Here is a 26782-nt window from a genome sequence, read left to right on the forward strand (position 1 = left end):
GTGCCTTTAAGTGAGGGATAAGTGATTTAGGTGCACACTAGCATAGAATACAATGGGACTTACTTGTGAGTAAACATGCCTTGGACCGTAATATTAAAATCCCAAAGGTGGTATGTAGGCAGGCTAGAACTTCATTTGTATACTTTTATGTCCTAGAAGGGTTTCGGCTGTTTGTTTTAATGAACACAATATGTCTTCCTTTTCACGATTGCTGTAGATAGGACAAGCTCAACTTGACAGAGGAATCCTACAGAAATAAGAAGTGCAGGGAGGGGGGGTTGTCCTTTGCTCTGTTCCCTAGACCTATGCAAAATGTGGGGTTTTAATCTGCCTGTACAAATGTGTCATGTGCAGTCCAGTCCTGTAGAAGTTTATTCATTAATAAAGCGTCACTGAGATCAGTGAGGTTTCTGTCCTGGAAAATATGCTTAAGATTGCAATGCAAGGTACTTCCATCGGTTACAGTCAAATTATTTATTTCCCACCTCTGTAAATATTGCAAAGGTTAACTCTGCTAGCTAACCTGCAAAAAATAGCTTTGTAGAAGTGGAAAGGCAAGACAATCAATTCAGATCAAGGCTTATACAAACAATCAATTCAAAGCATGCCTCTGGTGCCAGAGTACGGCCTTTGCAGAATTGTCTTACAAGCCCTAACCAAATATGATAGGGCAGAAGCTACTCTACATGTGATAGGTGGGGAGGGAGTCTCCTTGGGTGGGGAGAATAGCTTTAGCTATTGCCCTCACTATCTTTTTGTGGGCTGGTTGACGAGTGTTCATGTGCATGTGTGTGTGTGCTTATTCCTCAAAGAAGAGACTCCCAGAGAAGCTGAAATTGATTTTTATCAAGGCAGAGTCTTGAGAAGCTCCTCAGTGCTTTCACATCAGCAGCCAGTGTCAAGGCAAAGTCTAAAGACGCAACGTCACTGCTAAAACTGCTCAGGCTTTCCTCACAGTTTGCTTTGGCACTGGTGCAAAACTCCTCTTCGCCAGCTAAGCTCTGGCACAAGACTGGCATCCCCCTCCAAAACAAAAACAACCCCTTGTGAAAATTCATCAGCGCTTTAGTATTTTTGTATGCAATTTTGCCTAATAAACACCATTTTGCAAAGCAACTTTCCCTAATATAATTCATTTTTGGCATGTTATTGTCAGGAATATACACATTTTTACATACATCTTACCCTAGTGTATACATTTTTGTGCACCTTACTTGGCTGGTGAGCTGCATTGCAAGATTGAGAGACATGTGCATTCCGAAGATAGCTGTGTTCGCATTTTATTTCAGAAAGTTCAAATATGGCCGATTCACCTTTAAATGTGAACATAATCAAGTTTCTCCCCCATCCCCAGTGCCATGGCAGAATGCAGTCCCTGATGACCCCAAACATTTTTACGGGCTAATGGAAGCCCCATCGCCACCCACAAGCTCCCCTGGTTGCCTCTGACATTTGTCTCATGGGCAGAAGGTGGGGCTGGATGCTCCCCTAGGCTGGATATGAATCAAGCTGAACTTCTGTGAGTTTATTCAGGCCTAATCTGGAGTGTGCCTAAATTAACTTATTGAAATAAAAAAACAACAACATTCCAATTTGAGCCCACAGATGTCGGTGTGATTTGAGTGCTGGAAAAATGTCATCCCACTGTTTCACATTGTCCCTGAGCAAGTGAGAACTTCTAACAGCAGCTGCTACAAGGTCAGTTTTCTCTTGGAAGGAAAGAGTACTAGAGACTTTGTATAGTGGCTTTGCAATACCTTCATATTTACAAATAGTACGTGGGGTGGGGTGTGGGATGTCATTACAGCTGCAGCATTTTCTTCAGATGTAAGGAATGTATTTTTTTCGTTATCACCTTCCTTCTTGAACAAAAATTGGTATTTGTTTTGTAGGAAAGCTGTACTTGAAAGGTCACTAGTTCATCCTTGGGAAACCAGTCTTCTCGGAGATTTTGATAATTACACTGTTTGCAGTGTTCTGAAGTCTGAAGATAAGCTACTCTCTATTGAAATTTATTGTTAATTGAGTTTGATTTTCCGGTCTTAATTAATTGATTAACATTAATGGAGCCATCTGCTGTTCCAATACTTGCCGAACAACAACAGTAAGAATAATTGCTTATGAGAATAGTTCAGGACGTTGAAAGCACACTCGTGTATGGGTGTAATTAACTTTCTGGTTTTGCTCAGCACTACAAAACTAAGCTCATGTATGTTCACATTTTGACAAGCTTTTAAGCAGTCAGAAATACATTTATTCATCAACCACTACCAATGTGTTTTTGACACGATCATTGATATGGGAATTCTATGAGCTGTTTCCACAACACTATAGCCTTTTAATTCCTGCCAAACCCTGATGAAAATGCGGCACATTATCTTCTCTGCTTTTAAAAAAAGAACCTTCTGCACCATAGGAGTCCAAAGAGATTTGACTGCTCAACTGGCAGACTAAACACAGTTTCTCTGAGCTAAAATTCTTACTCTAGGCACAGAATGCATCTTGAGAGCATTTCAACCCTACAAATTTTAACAGATCCGGATTGTACTCACAGGGTCACTGACATGTTTATGCCTTCTGGTTTGTAATTCTGGTTTGGGTGGCAAGTGCAAATCACAGTTTGCCTATACGGATGTAACAACAAACCATGGCTTGCCACAAATGAGGAAATCACTGATGTAGTGGCATGCACTAAGGGAGGAGGGAGAGTGATATATGTGAATAGATTCACAGAGCTGGAAGGTAATTTCACTTACTCACCTACCACATTCATATCCTACTCTTCCTGACCATTCAAGGCACTCCACATTTTATCCTCATCATGATGCTGTGAGGCAGGTTCATCTGAGAGTTCACTACTCATTCAACCCAGGTGAGCTTTAAGCTCCTCTTTACAGTGACCCTCTGTAACTTGATGCAATGTGGGAATACACCTTGCCACATGCGAACTGCTGGATGACATGGAGAAGTTCCATGCTGGCATGGAAATGCTACACAGGACCCAAGAAGAGCATGCAGGATCAGGCCAACAGCCCATCTCATCCAGCATCTCGTCTAACCGGTTGCCTGTGGGGAACATGCAAGCGGGACACAAGCACAAGAGCACTCTTTCCTCCTGCCACTTCCAGCAACTTGTTGTGTCATTGGGAGTGCCAACAGACACAGGACACAGAAACCTATCGCAGGGAAGTGGCAATAAAACCTGATATGCACAGGGAGGGGAAAACTAACATGGGGATGGGAGAACCTGTGGCCTTCCCGCTGCTGTTGAACTGCAACTCCCATCAGTCCAAGCCAGTTTGGCCAGTGGTCAGGGGGGTTGGGAGTTGCAGTCTAGCAACACTGAGAGGGCCACCTCCATCTCTGCTGTAGCATACAGATCAGTACACCGGTTCCATTGAAGTCAGCTATCACCCAGTATTTATTAGGCTCTAAAGCAGCCCTTAGGTAAAGGGTAAAGGAATCCCTGACCATTAGGTCCAGTCATGGCTGACTCTGGGGTTGTGCGCTTATTTCGCTTTACTGGCTGAGGGAGCCGGCATACAGCTTCCGGGTCATGTGGCCAGCATGACTAAGCCGCTTCTGGAGAACCAGAGCAGCGCACGGAAACGCCGTTTACCTTCCCGCTGGAGCGGTACCTATTTCTCTACTTGCACTTTGACGTGCTTTCGAACTGCTAGGTGGGCAGGAGCAGGGACCGAGCAATGGGAGCTCACCCCGTCGCGGGGATTCAAACCGCTGACCTTCTGATCAGCAAGTCCTAGGCTCTGTGGTTTAACCCACAGCGCCACCCACGTCCCTAAAGCAGCCCTCGGTATGAGACAAATTGGTCAATCCTGCTTTAGAAGAAAACTTGAGAATCCCCTGCATTATCTCATTCCCTCACTTTAAACAATCAGTTGCTTTCTCAGGTTTGTTCTTTCCTATTGGGAATGTGCACTAATGGGAAATGAGATCCTGCATGGGGGAGCTCTTGAATGGGATTCCTGCACTGTACTTTGAAGGCAACTTGGAAACTCAAACTTCCGGTCATTCACAGCCACTATGTTTCTATATTGGTGCTAAGAGGCTTAGCCTTCAATGCCCTCCGCCTGCAGTGAAGCAAAATATTAGAGCTTTCAGCACTCGGCTTTATCTCCCAGTAGTCTTATCATAAACTATGGAATCGAGATCTGAGTTTCTAGCTTGTGGTTTAATTGCTTATTTAACAGCCTGTGGTTTTCCAGAGATGAAATCTCTAGGAAGGCTTTTCCGATGTTCCGGTATCACCAAGCAATGAAGAGAAAGATATTTGTAACTGCTGTTAAACCAGCTTAAGTTAAAAGACTGGCAGCATTTTAGATGACTGTGAACTATTTCAGTTTTGTACACAGAGTCAAAATGGTTATTTAATTGCTTTATGTGGCAAGCATGATTGTTAAACAAGACTCTAAGTTGTGGTGTTGTTTTGCTGCTGCTGTTGTAATAAATAAGCATCTTGACATGTTTTATGGTCTCCATCAACAAAAACCTTTAAAAACCCTCAACTATTTTAAAATGCATTTTCTTTTTTAAAAATTGAATTGTGAATGAGGTGGATAGATTGCATTCAAGTACATTGCATAGCTTTGCTCTGATCGGTGCCTTCCGCAACTCCCAGATGGAATATATTGGACTGGGATTATCACTAATCTCACAGGAAGAGACTTTATCACTGCCTATGTGAATCAAAGAATAGTTCCTGTTCATTAAAGGGAGAAGCACCTTAGTCAACTCCCTGATTTCAGTTCCATCAGGAATATGTGAAATCCTCGTATTTCATGCTTCAGTTGTAGGTGTCTTTGGTTTTTGAAATATTGTCTCTTCTCCCATATAGAAGCAGATGGAGAAGTTGGACGCAGGGCTCTGCCCTACTGAGGCACCAGCCCTGTTAGGCTCCTCCCTCCCTCAACTGTCGCCTGGCTGTGGCAGAGGGAGAAATTGGAAGCAGGATCAGTCCTTTGGCTCCACTAAGAAACCAGCTGCACTTGGCCCCTCCTATTCCTGAATGGCTTCCTTTCCATTATCAGAACAACTACCAGTATGTAACTACTAAGTGGTGCCTGAGTTTTCTTGTTTTCCTCTTCCCTCCCCATCCCATTTTCCCTTTTGTGCCTTGTCTTTTAAAGGGCAAAGTCTTGTATGTGGAAGCTATCTTGCTTTTATTGAACTCATGCAAGCTGCTCTGGGAGCCTTTCTAGCTGAAGAGTGGGCTAAAAATGCTTCAGATAAATCAACAAACAAACAAACAATATAATTGTTTTTCCAGAAGGGACAAGTTCTACTCCCACAAGGGCTATTAAAAACATGGAAGAAAAACAACATTTGTAGTAAATTAATTGAAGAGCAGATTAAAAATGCCTCAAATAAACAAACAAACTATGCACACAAACACACACACAGCGCAATGATTTAATGAGGGAAGCTAATCAGGCAGCGAAGGAATTTAAAGGTAAAAGATAAGGACCTGATGCCTACCTGGTGCAAGTGCCACCGTTGCGGCATGGATGATAGTCACAAACAGGGACATTGCAGTTCTCGATGTTCCTTCCTCCCAAGGCTTCGTCTATGATGAAGAGTTCTTTGTTGTTCACCTGGAACTCCCTAATGCAGCCTCTGAAGCCATAAATCCACCCAGAACTCGGATGAATCTTAATGTGATCTGGGACATTCCCAAGGAATATTGGCCCAAAGGTAACCTGAAAAGGATCACAATAAATAAGCGTATACACACAGAAATAAATCAGCCCTTACTGCAACTGCCTATAGACTCTATTCATGAAGGAAACTGAGGGAGTAGGACACAGAAACGTGGTTCATCTTGTACTCATAAGCGTACAAATGTTTCCTGCTTCATCCATGGGTGTGCCTGGGATTCTAACTTCATGACAGCTTGGTGATCTCCAGATATTGCTGAACTCCATGTCCCATTATGCTTGGCCATGGGGCCATGCTGGCTGTGGCTGATGGGATTTGTAGTCCAATAATACCTGGAGGGCACCGCCATGTTGATTCCTGCTGATGTAAGTAATCCAGAGACTGTATGGGTGACATAAGGATGCTCCAGACAACAACCAGTTCACTAACACAAGTCCCATTGACATAAACCGAAGTTGTACACGAGCATTATCTCTAATTTCTATTGGATGTGCAGCATACCCAAAGGATTGCATGAAACAAGGTTTGCTCCATCTAATAATAAAAAGGGAAGTATATAAATCATGCTTCCAATGACTTGTGAGATAAATGGAAATAGTTGGGTTATGGTGTGACTTTGGGCTGTGATTTGCAAGTTCACCTGAGTCAACCGATGTGGCAGAAAGAGCCCCCGACGTACAGGAGGATTTTCATCCGCAGTCATTTCAAGCAGGCAATGGCCTTCGGGACTGTCAGAAGGCAACATATAGCTGGAAGGAAGCAGAAGAACTCATTGTTTGGGATGGGAAACAGGAATTGTTATGAAAATGGATTGCTAGCGTGAGAGTTAAATCTGGCATGGGCCTGGTTCCTATATGTGACAGCCCCCAGATGAACGCATGTGAAAGAGTGCATGGCTGCAGAAGGAAAATGAGTGGACAAACCGCTTGTTTTGAACCAGCACCAACACTTGGGTCCAACACATGTAGCCACCACAAGTTGTGGTGGCTACATGTACAGGCCAAGCAGGGAAATGCTGGTTTATAAAGAACCATCAGACTGCAGCAGACGAGGGAAGAGAAAAGATGCAGGGTTGCTCCACTGGCACAGCTGAGAAAGCAGCAACTTTTGGCTCCTCTTCTCCTTGAACTTTTCCACCCCAGCTGGTCATTGCAGCTAAGAACTTTGCCCCCAAGTTTGTTTATTTCCTCCTCCCTCTGAATTCATTTTCCTTTTGTGTCATGTCCTTTTAGAATGCAAAACTTAAGGACATAGGCTATCTTTTGTGGGATCTGCAGCTTTTTGGGAGTATTTTTTTTTGGCTGAAAAGTTGAATAAGGGAGGGCCATGACTCAGTGGTAGAGCATCTGCTTTGCATGCAGAAGGTTCCATGTTCAATCCCAGGTAGGGCTAAGAGAGATTCCTGCCTGAAACCCTGGAGAGCTGCTGTCAGTCAGTGTAAACAATATTGATGTAGACGGATCAATAGTCTGACCAATAGTAAGGCACCTTAAAGGTAAAGGGTAAAGGGACCCCTGACCATTAGGTCCAGTCGTGAACGACTCTGGGGTTGCGGCATTCATCTCGCTTTATTGGCCAAAGGAGCCGGCTTACAGCTTCCAGGTCATGTGGCCAGCATGACTAAGCAGCTTCTGGCGAACCAGAGCAGCACACGGAAACGCCGTTTACCTTCCTGCTGGAGCGGTACCTATTTATCTACTTGCACTTTGACGTGCTTTCGAACTGCTAAGTTGGCAGGAGCAGGGACCGAGCAACGGGAGCTCATCCCATCACGGGGATTCGAACCGCCGACCTTCTGATCGGCAAGTCCTAGGCTCTGTGGTTTAACCCACAGCACCACCTGCGTCCCTTACTATATCCCTAAACATTATTTAAATGGATAAATAATAAAGCCAGCACCTCCATTGGTCTCTCTCTCTCTCTCTCTCTCTCTCTCTCTCTCTCTCTCTCTCTCACACACACACACACACACACACACACACACAGATTATAAGGGGTGGTATCCATGTGTATGAACTTGGAAAGAGATATATGGAAAGTCGGCAGGTTATATAGACTTTCAAAAGCAGACCAAAGTTCTAAGTTCATTTGTTTTCTTTTTTGGGGTATCCCTTTTTATTACTCCCCTAATGCCTATTGTTTGAGAATCTGAAATGTACACAGAAAAAAGAGAGTGAAGGCAGGGGAAGCTTTTTACATGTGTAAGCACTGTAGATACTGATGAATTCTACTAACTGTGGTTGACATATACTTTCCCTGGTGTAGGTGATTGTTGAACAAGTAACATCAGTGCTGAATGATAGTGAACTCTCTAGACAGACGTTTTCCTTTCTGCTGGTGTACGGGGGAAATAAAAACGCTTTGGAAAACGAAGGGCTGTACCTACGAGCATCAAGATTACACTGCGATAAGAGTTATCACAACTCACAAAGGATGCTATTAATGTATACACTGGTACTGAGTTTTGGAGATAAAGCAGGACACAAGGTTAAGGGGATTTGTAAAATAAATGCAAGGGATGTCAAATAAGCAACTGGGAACTCTTTGGGGCTTTCTTCCAATGTGATCAAATCTGAGGGGAGAACATCATGTACATTATCAGCAATAAAAAACCCATTCCCAAAGGATAGCTTTCACATAATTGTTTTTAAATTATTATTTTGTGAGGGTGGGGGGGAAACCCCCCCTCTATGAGTGCTAATTATTATTTCAGCGGTTGTCAAATGTGAGAACATAATGGGAAAGCGCTTAATTAAAATGAGCACTCAATTTGGTGAAAGCATCCTTTCTCCCCAGGCTTCATTTTGAATTTCCACTTAACATTTGCGCCTGGCAACCTAATGTCAACACTCGCACCCCAATCAAGGCATCCACTGGTGCTGAGAGGCAGGCAGGAATCTGTTGCATGGGCTGGGGGTCCCTGCTCAACCCAGTAAAGAGGGCTAGTCTGCAGGAGAAACAGAAGGCACTGAGCATCCATCTATTACCACACTGTAATACAGAAAAGCTCCAAAGATAAAGGGAGCCATAACCTTTTTGAACTTCCTGCACTTGGAACAGATGCATCAGTATCCTTGATAGCAAGTATCAGTGTTGAATCTTATCCCTGGACTTTTGCAGAACGTTTGGGAAGAGGCTGCCCTGCTCGTGGAATAAGTTTCAAGCCAAGAGTGAGGAAAATTATTTTTGCTGTAGGACCAGTCACCCATGGGAAACATTGGGGGCCCATGGTGGCTTGAGCCATAGGCTAAAGTGGGTGGAGTTTGCAGGATTCCACAGTGAGGGTTGCGACGTTAACATATGAGAGTGCTGGAGGTGAAATAGTTAAACAGGTTACCCAATCAGAACCCAGGGGGGTGGAGTCAGAGGGACTATAAAACCAGCTCTGGGAGAGGCAAAGGGAGGAGTTTGTTGGAAATTGGGTTGGAGTGGGAGTGAATTGGAAAAGAGTATGTGGGTAGGTTGAGTTAGTGTAGCAAAATAAGCTGAGTCAGGAACAGTTAGGGGCTAGGCAGACAAGTAAATATCTGAGAGGTGGTTTAGTGAGTGAGAGCAGGTAGCGGAAGTTATAGGTCTGGATAAGCACCCCATGATTGTAATTGACCAGTACCGTTTATGAAACCACATGCTTGTTAAACTGAAATAAACAAACAGAAGTTTATGTTCCAATTTAACCCTGACTGGACTCAGTATTGTAGCAGGTAGGGCCTGGGTAGTGGCAGCAAGAAATAAAGTGGTGGCACAGGGATTAATAGATGGTGAAACGTCCGGGGACCCTGTGTGATTGCCACAAGGGGTTTTTTTGGTGTGTGTTTTTTTGAGAAATACAAATGGGGAGAGCACTGTAGCACACATGTCTCACTTGTGGGCTTCCCATGGGCATCTGGTTGACATCTGGGCACCTGAGTCAAACCACACACAACATGGTGGTTCCTTGCCAGGGAAGAAGCAGGGAGTGAAGCTCAACATCAAGGCGGAGGAGTGAAGATCTACATGCAGAGTGTTCCTTCCAGCCCGAATCTGCGGCCCCTATGGATCATGCCCCCCAAAGCAGTTGCCACATCTTGCCTCATGGGAGGGCTGGCCCTTCTGGTTGACTACTGTGAGAATGGGATACTGAACTAGATAGGCCTTTGTCTGATCCAGCAGTGCTCTTCATATGAGACCAAACCACTGTATCTATGTGTCAGAGCTGCCCGAGGTCCCAGCTCACAAAGGACTAACGCCGTTTCGTTGTTAAGTACGAAAGTCTTTATTGAAGTTCAGTTTCACTTTCACAGCCGCAGCGTGCAGCTCTACGTCTCAAACTCTAGACCGCTGAAGCTCCGTCTGAATCTCCTCCCCCCAGACACCAGTTTAAGACTCTAGCCTTGCTCCACCTCTTCCTTTGCTCTTTCCTCCTCTGGTTCCGCCTGTCCGTCGGGGTCTCGCCCTTCCTAGACTCTTCTGACGCTGAGTCCCCTGAGTCTTCCCCCTCCCTCCAGCGGGCTTTAGGACCTGGTTCCCAATCCGGGTCTCCTGCTGTCCCGCGCGCCTGTACCTTTGAACTTGGCGCGCGCGCCCAGCTGGCAACCTTCCTCCTGACCATTTCACTGCTGCTGTCACTGCTTCCCCCTTCGGGGAGGCTAGCTGTAACTGACCTCCCCTCCGTTCCCCCACTTTCCGATGGAGGCGTGGTCAGCCCTGACTCATCTTCTCTCCCCGCTGGAGGAGACGCTGGTCCTGACACATGTGACTCTTCCCCCCCACTACGCTCTGGTGGGGAAGCTGGTCCTGATCCCCCGCTGCTGCTTTGGGAGTCCCCGCTGGCCCCTTGTTTCTGGTGCGTCCCCCCTGGGACCCCCCTTGTCCTGACCATCGGCGCCCCCTTCTGGGAATCTTCTGATTCGCTGGAGAAGCTCATGGAATCTCTCGGGTCACTGTCATACTCCGCTACGCTGCCCTCGGATTCTTCCCCTTCGCTCTCCATTTCCTCTCTCCCCTGTGCTTCTGCTCCTGAGCCCCTGACACTATGTCTAGGAAGTGCCCTGATTAGAGCCACCTCTCCAGTACTTGATGCTGTCAACCACCATGCTAGCACTTAATGGCTCTGGACATCCTTGTCTCCAGGCTTCCTGCCTTTGGGTGGAATTCAAAGCATCATTACAGAGATGGCTACGTCAGCACAAAGCATCAAGCTTGCCTGATGGAACCATCTCCCCTTTCCTCCCCTGCTACCCCCAAGCCTGCAGCCCTGTTTCTCTAGTGGGACTCATTGTCCTGCCTCCTCCTAGTGCAACTATGTAGTTTCTTCGTTTTCCCATTTTCTGCTTGTGAACGCTCTCTAGAGCCTGACACTTAACTCCTCTGTGGCAGAGGCCATTCCCCTCTCCTTTACACAATGTGAATAACTGGGTGTATCTTTTAGATGCAACCAGCTATCTTGTAAGTGGTAAAAATGGCTGCTGATTGATGGCCATGCTATGGCTGGAATGGATCTAATGGTACTCTTTAAACAGCTCAAGGTTGTCAAGGCCTCAGTTCAGACTGGAGGGCAGGGACATCCAGATCTTGCAAAGCCTGAAGTACGCATATCTGCTGCATAAGGAAATAAACAATCTCAACCCACAGTCTCCCGTAACCCTTGTAGCCTGGACTATGATGTCTTGGGGGGAGGGGGGAAGGTAGTCATTTGAACAATGACTCCACTGTGGGGATAATGCCTTCACTGCCACTCCAATTTCAACTTTCCATACTCCTGGGCAGAGTCTACTTTCTCCTACCTGGCTTTCTGTGGCCTCACTTGCTACTTTAACAAATTCAGAGAAGGCAGGGTGGGAGACCATGGGCCTCCTATCAGCAAGGGTAGCACTGTCTTGAGAACCTGCATGGAATGGTCTTTCTTTTGCTACCACCCACATGAGAAGGCAACACATTAGGCCAAGGTATCCTTAGGCAACTGGTAAGCATGACACAGATTTAATCAAAAATACATGAACTGTTCTGCAGATCCACCACTTCTTACAGGCAGAATCTCTAGAGCAGGCATGTGGCTAGTAGCTACACATTTTTATATTTTCTTTGATTAGCAATGTCTATGAATGCAGCCTCTTCCCCTTGCCCTGACTACAAATATATGAAGTTTGGTATAATGGGACATGTTGCACTTGTACAGAGAAGCTTGCATTTTACAGCATATAAATATTTGCGCATGTGATGCCTGAAACTGATATGGAAACATTTTCTTTACAACTTAAAAATTGGGCCGGGTTCCTGCCTATTAGCTCAGCAGAGAGACTGACGCATTCCGGCTTTTTTTGTAACCAGAAGCCTAGCAGATCACATCAGAAAGACCAATGATGAATCCAGCGGTGCAGCCTCAAGATGTTTTTAAGCTGTATTTTTCATAATTAACCTCATACCGTATGATACCAACCTGCCCTTATGCTATAAACAGTGATGGCAATGCCTAATCGCCTACCTCGCAGCAAACAATAGCTTTTACCCTGTTGGCTTGTTTTGATGTTTGATGGAAGCATTTCTTCTGTTACTCTGCCACATACCTATGCTAGAAATTTCAACTGTATTTGAAATCCAGCATTCCTCCTTCCTTGTCAAGGTTGCTTCCCGGCCAAAGGAATGCACACGGCAGATAACGAAGTATTGATAGTCAAAGATAACACTTAAAAAGTCACTTCTACAGCTCTGGATATTTATGCACACACCTCTAACAGCTAGGCAGCATTCCCAGGTGTGAGCTCTATGGAGCAGTTGCAGCAACAGGGGACCACTCTCTCTCTGCTGTAGTTTATATACCTCCCCCCAATGGGCTGTGTGCATGCAGCTGGAGACTGCATCTGTGCAGAAACATCCTCTGCTCGCCCCTTTTCAATTCCCTTCTGGTTCAGGGAGAAAGTGGTGCAGGAGAGGGTGGGGAAGCACCTGGCCCTTCTCTTGCCTGACCTGCCTCTTCATCCTCTTCCTCTGACCCATCCTGTGCTCCAGCCCCCTCCAGCTCTGAAGCTTCCCCTGCCCCTGGTTCCTGCCTCCTGGCTGGTACAGGTCCCCAGAAACTACTGCCCTCCTTTCCTGAGTCAGATTCCAGCCCCCCTTTTCCTGGTCCACACTCAGCAGCGTCCTGCCATTCCCCCCTCCAGGGATAACCATAAAAAGGCACATGATGTGATTTCCAAACTGGGACTTATGTGTCAAGTACAGAACCTACTTTATGCAACGAATGAAAAATTACAAACAAATTAAAATAATTGTGGTGTGGGTGTTCTATCCACCAAAACAAGCGTCTCCTGCCTCCTCTCCCACCCAAAAGAAATATATTGTCATAGTTTTCAAGGTGTGAATTGTCAGAACACACTTCTTATCCACTTAGGTAAAGGTAAAGGGACCCCTGACCATTAGGTCCAGTCGTGACCGACTCCGGGATTGCGGCGCTCATCTCACTTTATTGGCCGAGGGAGCTGGCGTACAGCTTCCAGGTCATGTGGCCAGCATGACTAAATCTGCTTCTGGCGAACCAGAGCAGTGCACGGAAACGCCGTTTACCTTCCCGCTGGAGCGGTTCCTATTTATCTACTTGCACTTTGACACGCTTTCGAACTGCTAGGTTGGCAGGAGCCTTATCTGCTTAGATGACTTTAAAAGGGAATTAGACAAATTCACTGAGTTGTTCTTCAGCATTGGGTCCTCAGATGTTGCAGGATTACAGCTCCCACCCCATCCCTGGCTATTGGCTAAGCTAGCAGGGGATGATGGGAGTTACAGTCCAACAACATCTGGTGACTCAAAGGTGAAGAACACTGGGATAGGTGTATTGGCCATGATGGCCATATGGAATCTTATACACAGACAGCATGCCACTGAATGCCACTTGCTGGTGGGAGATAGCTACTGCCAACTTATCTAGCTGGCAGGGTTTCTTGGAGGCATCTGATTGGTCACTATAGGAAGCAGGATGTTGGACAAATGGATCATTGGTATCTCTGGTCCAGCAAGGCTCTTCTTATGTTTCTGCAGCCTTACATCACATCGCTTTATGTCTTCTATGTATCGCACTGAATAGACGCAGAATATAATTAACATCAGAATATGCACTCCCATCAAATCAGCTCTGAATTCACAGAATTCACATTAATCGGGAGAGTGTTTGGGGTCCTTCTCCCCCACCCCACCCCCACCACAGTGTCGGGGGGGGGGAGCAACCCACATTCTGTATATTATTCCACAGAGTGGGCATTTCCTATGGAGCCGGCATCTTTCCTTCACTCCCTGTGCAATGTGTTAGGCTTCCTTTGAAAACATTTCAGAAATGACAGCTAGTGCAGCGGCCAGATTACTAACTGGCATCAGATAGTCTGAGCACATTGCACTGATTCTAGCCTGACTGCACTGATCAATACGGCTGGCATGGCTATGGACTCTCCGTAGGGGGTGTCGCCACAGGGGTTTGTCACGACGAGTACTTGTACTTCCAATATTTACAACAGCACTGCTGGGTCCTATATAAGAACCAGAACTACTCTGCTAAGTAAGCCCTGCAAGTTTTATGTCTTTGCCAAATCTCTGACCTTCTCAAGTACGTGAAAGATAAACCAAGAATTGCTTTCTGATTAATTTCATTTCAGGTTACCTCCTGATTAATCACTTTCCCACTTCATATTTGAGCTCCTAAATAATGAGCACTCCTAATATTTACCTAACACAATTGCCCACTCACCGCCCGCCGCCCCCCCCCACCTCGCAGCCTCATTTGTCACCAACTGTAGGTATTTATTGAGATGTAATGGATTACCATCGGCTTACAGCTGCTATTAAACAGAATCTGCTTAAGCCAACTCATATAAATGCATCTTTAAACTCAAATGCTAGCTCTCGGAATGCTGCTCAGGCAAACGTCTCAGCTTGCAACGACAACAGTGAGCGACGGATGGCTCTCTGCGAGGGCGTTTTTCTGTCCTCCCAAAACCACCAGGTGGCAGTAAAGACACATGGCAAAAAAACGGGAAATGCAAAACACCTTCCTTGGCGCTCCTACCACCACCCTTGCCAAATCTCTCTAGTCATTGAAAAGTCTAACTTAAGCCCTAATTGACAGCATGATTGCTTCAGCTTCCTGCTTATATCAAGGGAAACATGGCAAAGTATTTTAAACTGATTACACTTTTGACAATATGGATGAGGATAGGTCCTGAGACATACGATTTTCCTAACTGCACTCATGCATTATAATTACCTTAATGTAATCATGTAAAAAAAACAACAACAGAAAACAAAAAACCCCACCACCAGCAGCGCACTCGTGCTTCTGCAAACATACTTAGGGAAATTTTGTTTACATCAATTACAATTTTTATACAATGCTATCACCACAGCCATATTTCCTGGGGATTGCTGCGCAGACCCAACAAAATTAAAATGTCAAATCAGGGAGCGTAAGAAGTCAAGCACACGCTTGGCGGTGGAAGGCTCTGACCTTGTGAAGGCAGAACGGATGCAGGATGATCTTGCGCTGAGCACCAAGAGGGATTTCACACTGGCAGCCAGCTAGACCATATATATATATATATATATATAAAATAAAGGCATCTAGCCTTTGGACAAATAATAATACAAACACACACTGCTTACAAGTATCTCTGCCATTTGAATCAGAAGGCTCAGGCATTTTAAATGTAAGACTCGCACACTAATTTTCCACTCTTGCGTGACAAACAACCTCTATCTGCTTAATGTATCACTTGGGGGCTCAAAAATCAAGATGGTTTTACCTGTAAAGTGTTGATATTAAGAGGAGAATTTGAAATGACTGCCGTGGAACACCGAAGCAGTAGCTTCATTTACACCCTTGATTAGCCAAAGCAGTTGTCAAGGGGTACATCTAACCAGCTGTCAAGTAATATGCAAGATTTTTCGAGAACTACAATTTTTCTATTAAGCGCACACATCCAGTTCAGGAGTTTTTCAGATATAACAACCTCTTGGGTTTCCCCCTTGAATCTCTAGAGCCATGATGATTAAAAACAGTGACTTCACATTAGCCCCCACTCCAAATAAAAACAGCACCTGATGGTTTGAGGACTGGTGGGATGGGCTATTATTATTATTATTATTATTATTATTATTATTATTATTTACAAATGCACTATTTTTGCCACCCCTAACCATCATTCTCTTTCCTTGTCTTTTTGGAGGCGTTGGCAAGCCCCCTTTTGCAGCATACTTTGGCAGCTTCAAGTATTACACTAAAGCTAAGCCATTAAATTAAAAGTGTTCTTTTTATGGCTGGCATTTTCTTTAAGTGGCAAAATGCATTTCGCAAAGTTCCCAGGATCTTAAAAATCTGCAATATGCAAAAGAAAGCTATTGTGTGGGCATGTAGGGTTAGATCCATGCCCTCTTTCATGTGGATATGATATGTGAGCAGGCGGACTAAGTAATTTCAGTGTCAGCTTCAGGTTCACACTGGGGTTGTGTGCACAGAACTGCCTCCACCTTCAAGGCAGCTGAGAAGTCTGCTGAAGTTTGACAACCAAACCCTTTTGGAACCAAGTTAGGAGCAAGGCAATGCAGAGGGCTTATCTATAACTACATAGCTAGACAGATACATTAAAATGATACATTAAAATGAGCAGTTAACCAAAACGATGAAGAACAATGTGGTCTAGGTCTCCTTTCCACCTCAGATCAGTGCTCTGGTGGTATAGTTGGGGGGAAAAACTGCCTGGTTCATAGCCTACCTTCCTTTCATCACCAGGTTATGCTTAAACCAGTGTGGTGGTCTCTCCAGTGTGGTGTAGTGGTTAAGAGCGATAGACTCATAATCTGGGGAACTGGGTTCGCGTCTCCGCTCCTCCACATGCAGCTGCTGGGTGACCTTGGGCTAGTCACACTTCTTTGAAGTCTCTCAGCCCCACTCACCTCACAGAGTGTTTGTTGTGGGGGAGAAAGGGAAAGGAGAATGTTAGCCGCTTTGAGACTCCTTCGGGTAGTGATAAAGCGGGTTATCAAATCCAAACTCCTCCTCCTCCTCCTCCTCTTCTTCTTCGTCATCGTCTTCTTCTTCTTCTTCCTAGTGGTCACTGCTATGGACATACAACCTGACTGATTGTCTCCAGGCACTGCGGTTGTCCCACACGACAGGGTTAATGTTGCCACTTTGAGACTCCTTCGGGTAGTGATAAAGCAGGATATCAAATCCAAACTCCTCCTCCTCTTCTTCTTCTTCTTCTTCTTCTTCTTCTTCTTCTTCTATTCTGGTCAAAGTGTACATTCAGACAGCACTTAATTCTGCTCTCCCTGCATTTCTTTACTTGATAATGTATGTGTTTTATATGATCTTCCACATGACATAAAACCCACTTCTGGAAATGTAGCAGAATCTAATGGAAGTTTAGCATTCATTTCTGTGTTAATCACTTCTGGCAGGGGGTGTGGGTGGGGAAACCCTGTTAAGCAGGAAAATCACCAGAGTTTTGCACTGTAGTTTTCCTGCTGTTTTCAGGGATGATAGAATCCTAGAAATGTAGAGTGGGAAGGGACCCCCAGGGTCATATAGTCCAACCCCTTGTAGTTCAAGAACAGCCCTGGGTGGGTTTGAACTGTCGGCATGCAGAGGGCTATAAGGCCAGCTGGCTAGCCCCAGCTGAGTCTTCTCCTTTCAGCTGTCCCGCTGCGAAGACCCATCGGCCTCTGGTCCGACGTAAATCAGCGACCTGGGCTTCAAAGCCAGGGCACACTATTTCAGCAGAGTGAACTGCACACACAGAATAGGCATGAGGCTTGTGGAAGCATACTACAACTACGGATTTATTCATCATAAATCAGGACAAAGAAACATGTCTTCTCTCTTTGTCTTCTCAGAGAGGCAGAGAAAAGCAAAAGCTATACACACAACGGAAGTTCCCAGCATACTGTGCTGGTATGTAAACAGACATGTGACACACAATGGTTCCATGTCTGCTCCTTAAGGTGGAATGGAAATCTCAACATGAACTACCAACAGGACAGATACACTGACCCATTGCACCACAGTGCTGGGTTCTATTCTGGCATACATTTATTCCCTGCCAATTTTCATATGGGGGTGGGTGGGTCATGGGGAAACAGACACACACATGAGCAATGTGGCAGTATGTCCAGTGTCCATTGTTCTGTCATACTGTGCCCGCCAGTGTGAATGAAATTTAGTGCTACGTGGCAGTCTGTTAATTGAAAAGCCACACAATTCCACAGGTAAATGCAGTGTAAAACAAATGTTAGAAACCAGGACAGAAGAGCTAGCATTATAACCAGAAAACTGACGCAGCAATCTAAGCCTCTGATCTGCCATGTTGGAAGCAATTTGAATCCCTCCACCCAATCCTGCCTTTCACTGCTGGCCTCCACTGCCATGGAGTTCTGCTGTTGTCCTGGCCAAATGGAGGGCAGAATGCTAGCATTTTGGGTGGATTCTGTGCTAACGCTGCTGCTGTCACATGACAGCAATGGGTCTGATTTGGGCTTCTCTGCTGTGCTGTCTGGGAGCTGTGCTGTGAATGCGCGTTTGTCGCTGCCTCCCCCATTCTGTGCTGGCCAAAGGTAGTAGCTGGCCAAAGGTCTATCGCTGCTGGATAGGACTTTGGATTGCCTTCTTAGTCTGGGAGGTGTGAACTGGCATGGCTTGCTTTAAAATGTGAACCAAACAAAACTGCTCTCCATCCCTAACTTCATGCAATGTGTAATGAGTCTACTCACAAACAACTATTTGCATACTTTCCACTTGGTGAGCTCAACCTCTAGGAAGATAATAAGGCTGTTGTATCATCCCTTAAAGACAGAAATGCAAATTAAATTCAAACAAATAGATAAACCTTTCGTTTGAATTGAAACAGGAGAGTTTATCAGGACAGGTCCTCAAGCTAGACCCTCATGCAACAGTGACCGTCACAATGGTCCCCCCTCCCATTTTTGTTACTGTTCTATACACTGATGGTGCTGTATAAACCACACAAAATTAATGCAAGTGACAAATGTGCAGCTTATTGCTTCTTGTGAAAATGCCCCAGGAGTCTATGCAGTAAGTTGCCTACTTGTCTTCAGGTTTTAACCAAAGTTCATATGCATTGTTTGTGACTGTATTTTGGGGGGATATTTCTTCTTATGGTTTACCTATATTACTCATTTTAAATACTGCATTGCCGGCCCCTTTAAGGCAGCTTTAAGGCTCATTCTTACTTTCCCATGACATTCTTTTGCTCTTTTGTCTGAAATACGCAGAGATAGTTAATTAGCTAACAATCACTGAAAAGTGGCCTGAGGTGTAGATCATTATATTAATTTTTTTAAATCTTCTTTTCTGTGTTGTTGTCTTGACCTTTCATACTTTCTAACAACAATGAAAAAAACAAGGCTGTGGGGCTTAATTTGCCAATGTAATTAGAGGACCAATGTGTTTCATGGTGAATATATATATTGCTAGTAATCATTCTAGCAATGTCCTTCCTTTGTAACCATTCTGGTCTAGAGCCAACCTTCCTGAATATGGATGGTCAAATGAAACAGTGTCATCTAGAGGTTGTCTTAAAAATGCCTTGCACAATGGTACTGATATTTCCTTATTGGCACTTGAAATATGTCATCTAAAACACACATAAAAGAAAAATGCCTGGATCTGTGGAACTGCTTCACATTGGCATTTCATAGTAATCTTCTTCTTTGGCAATCACTCGTAGCCAAGTAAGATTGTCTTCCATAAACATGGTTTTAACAATGAGTCCGTAAGTGACTGTGGAGGCCAATTCTGGATCCACACGTCCTTCCACAGTGGGGACATTGGTTTCCTGGCAGGAGTTGTTTGCGGTGTGGATTTGCCAAGCGTTTCTTCCTCTTAACATGTTTCTCCCTTGCGTCCCAAGTTTGAGTGTCTTCAAAGCCCATGACACAGTAATCATAATCATAGTAATCATGGCCCTATGAAGCTGAGGAACAGGTTACTTGAGAAGCTGCCTTATGTGTAACCTGAGGTTTGACATGATGGAAACAAGAAGAAACAAATTTCTGAAGATGGAAGCCTGGCCTGAATTGGAAAATGAAAGATGGAGAGACCTCCTTATCTGGAGATCATATGACCCTTGGATTATAAATTTGATTCAGTTGGAAGTTGGAGCTATGGGGACATTGGGAATCCTAAGGAGAATGAAACAAGATGTGGAATACCCTATAGGTTTTATTTTCAAGTATGCAGGCCTGGCTGGAAGAAACGTGGATGATGCAGGTCGGGAGTCTCCCCGAGATTTGGTCTTGAATATTAAAGACTATCAAAGAGACTGGCAGAGGAGCTATGAGAGAGATTTAAGGGCCTCGGACATAAGATCACCGGGTTAATGGTCTTATTTTGAAATTTGTTGAGGACTGAAACCGGGAAGGGGGATGGGTGGAACGAAAAATGGGAATTTAAAGTGTACATAATATAAGTTGCTTTGTGTGTTTTATTTTTTTTTGGTCTTACTTTTAGGAGAATTGGAAATTCGTGGAAGGGAACTCTCTTTTGACCTTAGGGAAATGTTTTAAGTACCGTTATATAGGTTTGGATGAGAGTTAAGTTTGGATAAAGTAAAAAAGTGGTTTTTTAAAAAAATATGGTAAGTCTTAATTAAGGATTTTGTTTGATAGGAGATTTGAAAATGGAATTAATGTGGTTTTGGTAAAAAGATATTAAAGGATTAATTAGAAATGAATTGATGAAAGAGAGAATGTATAAGGATTTGCTGAACTAACAATTTGAACCGGAATACAAAAAAGGGAGGTACGAGGAGGTCGGGGAAATATGTTAATGAAAAATAAGTATTGTGAACTTTATGTGTTTTTAAACTTTTTTGTATTTTTTGTATTTTTTGTTATTTTCTCTTTTTTCTTTTTGATTCTTTTTTTTATTGTATTAACTTTGAAAACTTTAATAAATATCTTTTTAAAAAAAGAGAGAGAAGCTGCCTTATGGAAGAGTTTCTCCTAAAGGTTCCAAAGATATCAGGAGCCTGCTCTGCAATAACTCAGAGCAGGGATTTTAGTGTGGCTGCCCTGGGACAGCATTCCCGTCATGCTACGCAGCTCCTTACCATGTGTACTTTCCAGAAACAATGGAGGACATTTTTGTTCTGGATGAGCAGGTCTCTGCATGGGTATCTCATCTTATTGTTTTGCTGTTCTTTTCTGTGCTGGTTTTAATTGCTGTTTTCACCCTAGCTTTTTTATTATTCTCTGTGCATCACCTTGAGACATTCGTGTGGAAGGTGATTATCATTATTATCATCTTGTGATTAGCCAAGATGCACCTTCCCCTTCCACTGCTTTGGACTGTTATGGTCAAAAAAGAAATACTTCAGCTGTCAGTGTAAACTTGCAGTTTATACACTGTGCCAGTTTCATAATGATCTAGTCTATGTCTACTCACTTGTTTCTCTTTGTTTTCTTGTATTAATGAGTTCTTGGAGGTATCACACCCTAGTTGGCTCCATTAAAAATAATAGGAGAAGTGATACCTTTCTGTGGTGACAATCTCTTTATAAGGAATGGAAGGCAAAGAGTCATTTGTTCTCTTGTATGCTTACTCTTTTTTGTTTCCTTCTCACATGCAGGCATTTATTTTACTTTCCCCAAATTACATTTTTATCCTGCCATGGGTTCAGCAATCTTTCACACTGTTCAAATTATATATTTTTTGGTCAAGGACTCTAAGAGACAATCAGTTGAGGGTGGGAATTAACCTCAGCACTGACCATAGACAGCCCCACTTCCTGTGAAGCCTCAGAGCATAAGAAGCTCATTTTGACACCACATCAATTGCCAAAGCAGGCTGGGTTGCCTCGCTTAGGGTACGAGCATTCCAGCCTGGAAACCACAGTGGACCACATTATCCCTAGCACCACTGAAGCCAATGGCTACTAATACAGGCAAGGCTCCTTTAATTGCCAAGGGCTTTCCCCAGCAGAAGTGGAGGAGATATTCAGACTGAGTTACAGACCTATTTAACATCTCAGTCTATGGATGTTTGCGTAATGCAGGCATAGGCAAACTCCGGCCCTCCAGATGTTTGGGACTACAATTCCCATCACCCCTGACCACTGGTCCTGTTAGCTAGGAATGATGGGAATTGTAGTCCCAAACATCTGCAGGGCCAGAGTTTGCCTATGCCTGGTGTAATGCTTGCACTGCATATGAAATTCTCCAGTCTGAGCTCCTTTTGGAGCTATCCAGGGTGCTGACTGGAATCCTATCTGGCTGTGATGGGCTTTAGCTCCTGGAGCAGACTATGTTCTTCCAAGGAGTTACAAGCATTATGGAATATTTTCCCTCCCTCTTTCCCCCGCCATTTTATTGTCTTAATCCTGTGAGGTAGGTGGTGGTGGTGGTAGAGGCAATAGAGAGAGACTTCCACAAGATCAACCAATGGGTTTCAAGGCTGAACAAGGATTTTAACCTGAAACCTGGTCTTAGTCTGACACTCTTAACAACTATGATACACTGGCTCTCAATGACACTGTGTGGTCTGCTGAATACACAGTTGAGAAAACTGTATTCTGTATACTCCTTACTGCGCCTTATACAGCTTATACTTATCCCACCTCTACAACAACCTTACAGACATTTGCCTGTATCCTTCACACTCTGCCCTTGTTTCTGTGCTATCAGCACAATCCTGTACATATCTATTAGCCCCACTGAGTTCATTGGGGCTCACTCCTAGGTAAGTATATATGGACAACACCTCATTTACGCAGGGTGCATTTCGAGGCAACACACATTTACGTGGAATCACATACATTGGGAACACCCATTGAAAAAGCCTGCAGACGCTCTCCAAATCTCCTTGCTCAAACACCAACTCTCCACAAGCATCAAAGTTGGGTGCAAGGGCTCCTGGGATTGCACTTGCAAAGGCTTGTGGGATTGCTAGAAGCTGTTTTCACACTATTTTTGTTCTTGTGCTCTTTTAGGGCAGTTTTTGCTCCTTTTCATGCCACGTCTGGGTTGCCAGTGATGTGCATGCCTTGAATGTGTGTAAATGGGGAGTTGCCTGTACAGGATTGCTACACACTTTATACTGGGAGCTCCTTGGGAACAGGCACTTGCTTGTGTTGCCTACGTAACTCTGTTCTTATTCTTACGGACATAAAGAAGGCTTTGTAAGAACTGCTCCAATGGATAGAAAAACAGTTCTTTTCTTAGCTCTACCATTACCCACTCACACATTTCTTAACATCTCTGTTGGATCACCCGAGAACAGAATGCACTCTGACTCAGTTCCCCACCAGGAAAAATGAACAGGTGTGCTGTGGAGGAGGATGGGGGCAGAGGAAATGGTAATTATCTCAATGTTGTGACATTTTAAACATTAATTGTTAATGCCCGCACAGACCTGTGTAGCTAACTTAGCGCTCATCATTATACTTCACTTACACTACACTAATAAAATAATTGCCACCTACAATTTGAGACTGACAGTTGGTTGGAGCTCCCCTTAACACCAGATGCTATGCGTTGGGTTTGAGGAGAAATGGCTTCTTAATTATGAGGATAGGGAATATATGAGACTTCTGTGGATTTATACCAGCAAGAGACTGATGGACCTGCCATGAGAAACTCACCATTCCTGATAACTGAACTAGCAGCGATGCTTATTTTTAGCATCTAACGCAGACCTTCCTTTTAAAAAAAATTGTTTTGGGCAATCAGCTCTTTTCCTTTCATCATGGCTTTGACATTAAGTGCTTTGTACGCAGCAAGGTCAGTTTTCTAATAACAATGTTAAGAAAAGACAACTATGTTTCATTCACTTCAACTTAATGTTCAGAATTCTTTTTAAAATAATAATAATGATAATAATAATAATTAAAGCACTGAATGGTGGCCTAGAGAGACAGGCTGTATCTTCCAGCTTTCAACCAGTTCCATACGATTCCAGGCACATCAAATTTCCAACAGAAACAGGTCCTGGAATATTGTATTTAAATGTTTGCTTGCTTCACAACATCTATATCCTGGCCTTCCAGTTTTTTTGTTTTTGTTTTAATACAGCTTCAAACAGTCAATATAAGCAACAGAACAGAAAGCAGCAGAAAAGAGGCACAAAATTACCATAAACCCTGCACAGGAATACAATTTAGTAGCAGCAGTAAAAATTGCTAGTCATAACAAATCTATTTCCAGGCAAATGAAATGTTTAGACCTGGCACCTCAAACTCAACAAGACCAAGCCAGGCAAACACCCCCCCCAGGAGAATGTATCATAACTGGGACACCACTGTATAACTGGATGCTACCTGCTCAACCTCTAAAGGTAGAAACACCTAGAAATGGGCCTCCAAAGATGATTTCAAAGGTATTAGGCTGCATTCAAATATGGAGTTTGTTGTTTAAGTTTACCTTATCAGAAGCCTAAAGCATCTGCCCCATATTGTAACTTTCCTTTCACACTGAACAAGCCCATTCCTTCACATCTTGACCACTATACCGCGATGTTGCGGTAAATGTCATTCACACATGTCATTCCTCCATGCTGTCTCTCTCTCCTTCTACATTCAGCCATTCTTCTAGGTTTTACCTTTCTACTGTATGATGAGATACTGGCATGCTTTCTTGCGAGGCAAAAAAGAAAGAAGGAAAGGAAAGGAAAGGAAAGGAAAGGAAAGGAAAGGAAAGGAAAAAGAGTGACCCTTGAAATGGGCAGGGAGTGCAGTGCACAGCTTGCAACTTGCCTCTTGAGTGGTTGCAGTATGAACCAGTAAAAAAAGTGGGGAAATTGCCATACAAAACATGATTTTACAGGCTCAGGGGACTACAGTTTTTTTTATCTTCCTGCAATCAAATAACACATCAATGAGCACTAAACTTGCACTACATTCCATTCCATTTGTTTTCTGGAAGTGGTTTCTACATTGTGTGAAGGTGCAAATATAATGCACAAAATAACAGTTAGGAAAACATCAGTAAGATGGAATAAACTGCAGCCTCTGTCACTTCTATCATTTTTGTGCACTAAGTGGCCAACTTGCAACCCAGAAATTGATGCTAGCCTTAAATATTACCAAGGGACCTGGGAGCAGCCACAAATTGTCCGGCCCTTTCATTTCACAGATCTTTTTGTCTGCTCACTTGTTATAGTGACCAAAGTCCCAGGTTCACCATGTGGCTCAAAATACAATAGGTGGACTACAGGCCAAGTGGGACAATGCTGACACGTGAACTAGTCCATTAGTCTATCTGGAGGCAACTAGGAATGGGGAATTCTCAATAGTATTGTCTTCAATTCGGAGCAGTCTGCCCCAAGAGACACAGAAAGTATCCTGAGGGTGATGCTTTCGCCAGCAACTAAAAACATTTTTGTTTATCCGAGCATTTTTTCTGCTCTAATAAATTTATGTAGTTTTGATGTGGTTAATATTTTGTACACCACTTTGGTACTTCTGTGAAAAGTGATATATAAGTCTTTTAATAAATAAAAATGTGTTTCTTTCTTATTACTAATCCAATTTGAGTGAATGAAACTACCATTGTGACGGTCTGCACTCAGCCTCTGAACTTACAGCCACTGCCATTTTTCAACCACACTTTCAGCAACTGCAGTATGCATTATATCCTTGACCCAAGCTAAGAACTGTAATAGAGCAAGCAGCAGGCTGCATTCCTCTGAATACAGGCCCTTGTCAAATTCCTCCAGACTAATCCCTCTTTTCATATGCTAAACAGCTCAGGTTGCATGGCAATTGAAGACAATATTCTATTTATGCATCAGATTGCTAGTATTTCACATCTTGATTACGAATTTTTTTCACAATAGCATGCACACACACTCTTCCGTAGTCTATAGATAAAAAACCCATCTAACAGAGTGAGATAAAAACAATCAGACCTAGAGTGTGCAAAAGAAATAAATAATACAAACAGCTAAATGCCAGCATATAACCTAGATACTGTGGTATTTAACTAATTGTGCTGATTTGCTGGCAAATCAGTTGCTAAAACAAATCATAAACACAAAAATCATCCAATACATGGTATAGCAAAGATAATACAGCAAAACTGATCTGTAATGGATTACTTAGATTGAAATTTTGTCCAAAAATATGTTCAAAATCTATCATAATCCATTCAGAACTTTGCCCTGACTCTTCATTACTAGCACTCATAGATGATGACAAAAATGATGTTAATGGACTCTGTCTTCTAAAAACTAGAAGAAAATGGATCAATGTATTCCACAGAAAAGAGTGTCCTCAAGAAATGTAAGATGTTGAATTCTCTTTTGTATCAGTCAATTTGGTGAAATACACTTACATTTATTGAGGATTTTTAATTCATGGATTTTGTGTGTCTGCATATAAAAGGAATTGATATTTTCAGTTCCTTTTTATGTGGTCATAGGACAAATACTCTAGAAGCCCATAAAAGCAATATATAGAAATCTTAATGCATACTTAATGAAACAATACTGTCCAGAAATTCTGGTTTTTCTGTTCAAGCTTTGTTTTTAAAAAAAAAAAAAAGAAAAGAAAAAAGGAGGGGGGCATTTTCCAGCAGTCATTCATAGAAGCCCAGAAGCTGAAATGCACTATCCCGATGATGAAAATGGCTGCCAGGAAATCGAACAGGGTGTGTCCAAGATGTGTTGAGTCTGGTTGCTTCCTGCATTTGATTGCATTTCAGGCCACTGCTTCTGGAGCAATTTTTGTAGTTGTTGTTATTTGCATGGAAAAAGTAACAAAATACCAAACAATGGTAGCAAGTTCATTAGATTGGGTCATTGAATTACTACTTCTTGAAGATAATCAGAGCATGGGGTGGGGGGTAGTATTGCATCTAGGAAAGAAAGGTAAACTTACAGTGTGTTCCAAAACAGCTTATATCATGAAAGGACTTCTCTTGTTATTTGTGTATTGCAGGGATGTCCAACTCCCAAGAGACTGCGATCTACTCCCACTATAAAAACACTGGCAGTGATCTACCCACTGGATTGACCAAAGTTGTTGAGCTTTTTTCCTTTTTCTTTTTTGAACGATCTATCAGGATCATGCGATCGACCAGGATCGACCAGGAACGCTCCGCAATCAACTGATTGGACATCCCTGGTGAATACATA

The 26782-nt window shown here is 43.5% G+C and overlaps 1 protein-coding gene across 1 annotated transcript in view; it reads right to left on the bottom strand.

Moving 5' to 3' along the window:
* LOC128410231 (protein eyes shut homolog) overlaps positions 1-26782 on the bottom strand; it is a 472516-nt gene that overhangs the window by 62207 nt on the left and 383527 nt on the right. Inside the window, exons 27-28 of the mRNA XM_053381165.1 lie at positions 6317-6425; positions 5497-5717 (exon numbers count right to left, since the gene is read on the bottom strand). Of these exons, the coding sequence (XP_053237140.1) occupies positions 5497-5717; positions 6317-6425 (330 nt within the window). The remainder of the gene's footprint in view (positions 1-5496; positions 5718-6316; positions 6426-26782) is intronic.

The sequence above is a fragment of the Podarcis raffonei genome, chromosome 3 (assembly GCF_027172205.1).
Source record: "Podarcis raffonei isolate rPodRaf1 chromosome 3, rPodRaf1.pri, whole genome shotgun sequence".
Taxonomy (NCBI): domain Eukaryota; kingdom Metazoa; phylum Chordata; class Lepidosauria; order Squamata; family Lacertidae; genus Podarcis; species Podarcis raffonei.